The 1,493-nt window shown below is 46.6% G+C and overlaps 1 gene segment (V, D, J or C); it reads left to right on the forward strand.

The window, feature by feature from the left end:
• The first annotated feature begins 217 nt into the window (after nucleotides 1–217).
• LOC103610277 lies at nucleotides 218–835 on the forward strand. The segment is given in 2 exon segments: nucleotides 218–266; nucleotides 513–835. Coding segments are annotated over 2 exon segments (372 nt in total).
• The last annotated feature ends 658 nt before the right edge of the window (nucleotides 836–1,493 follow it).

The following is a 1,493-nucleotide window of genomic DNA, read 5'->3' on the forward strand; positions in this document are numbered from 1 at the left end:
ATAGAATCCCTTGGGATATACTTGAGCTGCCCTAGGAAATTTTACTAACTCCTAATCCCACTGGGTGAAATAAGTGCAGGTGTCCTCTTTGAGCACCAACCCAAGCTTTTCTGAGTTTATTTTCATGTTGACAGACAATAGTCCAGGCTCCTCAACACATCCTTAAGGGCAGCTTGTCAGGGCCCCTGAGGAGCAGCCTCTATCTCAGCTCTCAGAGATGGGGTCAGGGGCTCCCCTGCTGTGGATCCTGCTACTCTGGGTTCCAGGTAAGGAGCTGGAGGGAGACATTTTTCGAACCCATTGTGGCCATCATTGCTTCCTGTGTCTCTGGGTTCTTGGTCACTTGAATTAAGGCGTTTGTTGTAGGTTTTAATTAACCCAGTTATCTTTTATGTTCTGGTTATTCAGAGTGTTGCCTGTGAATGTGGTGACGTATCAACAACACACTTGGCCTACATTGGGATGGTCTCAGTACATCTGGTACAGTTTATTGTGTATGTTTGTAATGCCAGGCTCCACTAGGGACATTGTGCTGACCCAGTCTCCAGTCTCCTTAGCTGTGACCCCAGAGGAGAGGGCCACCATCTCCTGCACGGCCAGCCAGAGTGTCCATTGGGGAAGATCGAACTTTATTAACTGGCATCAACGGACACCAGTACAACACCCTAAACTCATTGTCTATGCAGAGTTGAATAGATGCTCTGGGGTCCCAGCCACGTTCAGTGGCAGTGGGTCTGGGACTGACTTCACCCTCACAATTCACCTTCTGGAAGCCAAGGATGCCTCAAACTATTACTGTCAGCAGAGTAATGAGCTTCCTCCCGCAGTGCTCTAGGTCTGAGCAAAATCCTCCCAGTGGCTGCTCACTGCGGCTCAGCTCCCTCAGATGCAACCCTACCTGGGAACTCAATCAAGTGTCTTTAGGCTTGTTTGGACACAGAGGATAAACTATGAAAGAAAATAATTCTTTATTTATTTATTTTTATTTATTATTTTTTTTCCTTTTTGTCTTTTCTACTGACTGGTAATGGGATCACAACCCTCGGTGTAGCGCCCGTACCGGGGACCGGCAATGGGATTGCAACCCTCGGTGTTGCGCCCACACCATGCTCAGCCAGTGAGCGGGAACCAGTCTCCACATGGGACCCGAACCCTCTGCGGGAGCACCACCGCGCTCTCAAGTGGCGCACTCTCCAGTGCGCCACCGGGCCGGCCCAGAACATAATTCTTTAACTGACATGTGTGTGTGTGTGTGTCCCATATTATCCACGTTATAATTTAATAACTTTATTAACATCAAGAGCTCATGGGTACTGTCTATTTCTCAGTACTTTTTCTAGGTTCAGTAAGTTTTTGCCCAGAGAACAGTGTTTAACTCAAAGGAAACTTTCCTCAGTCATTTCAAATAAAAAGAGTTTCAAACCGTCAAGATTGTTAACTATATATTTTTCAGATACAGACTTACATTCTCACCTGAGTTTTTATTTTTCACT

The sequence above is a fragment of the Galeopterus variegatus genome, unplaced genomic scaffold, assembly GCF_000696425.1.
Source record: "Galeopterus variegatus unplaced genomic scaffold, G_variegatus-3.0.2 Scaffold10856, whole genome shotgun sequence".
NCBI classification, from domain to species: Eukaryota; Metazoa; Chordata; class Mammalia; order Dermoptera; family Cynocephalidae; genus Galeopterus; species Galeopterus variegatus.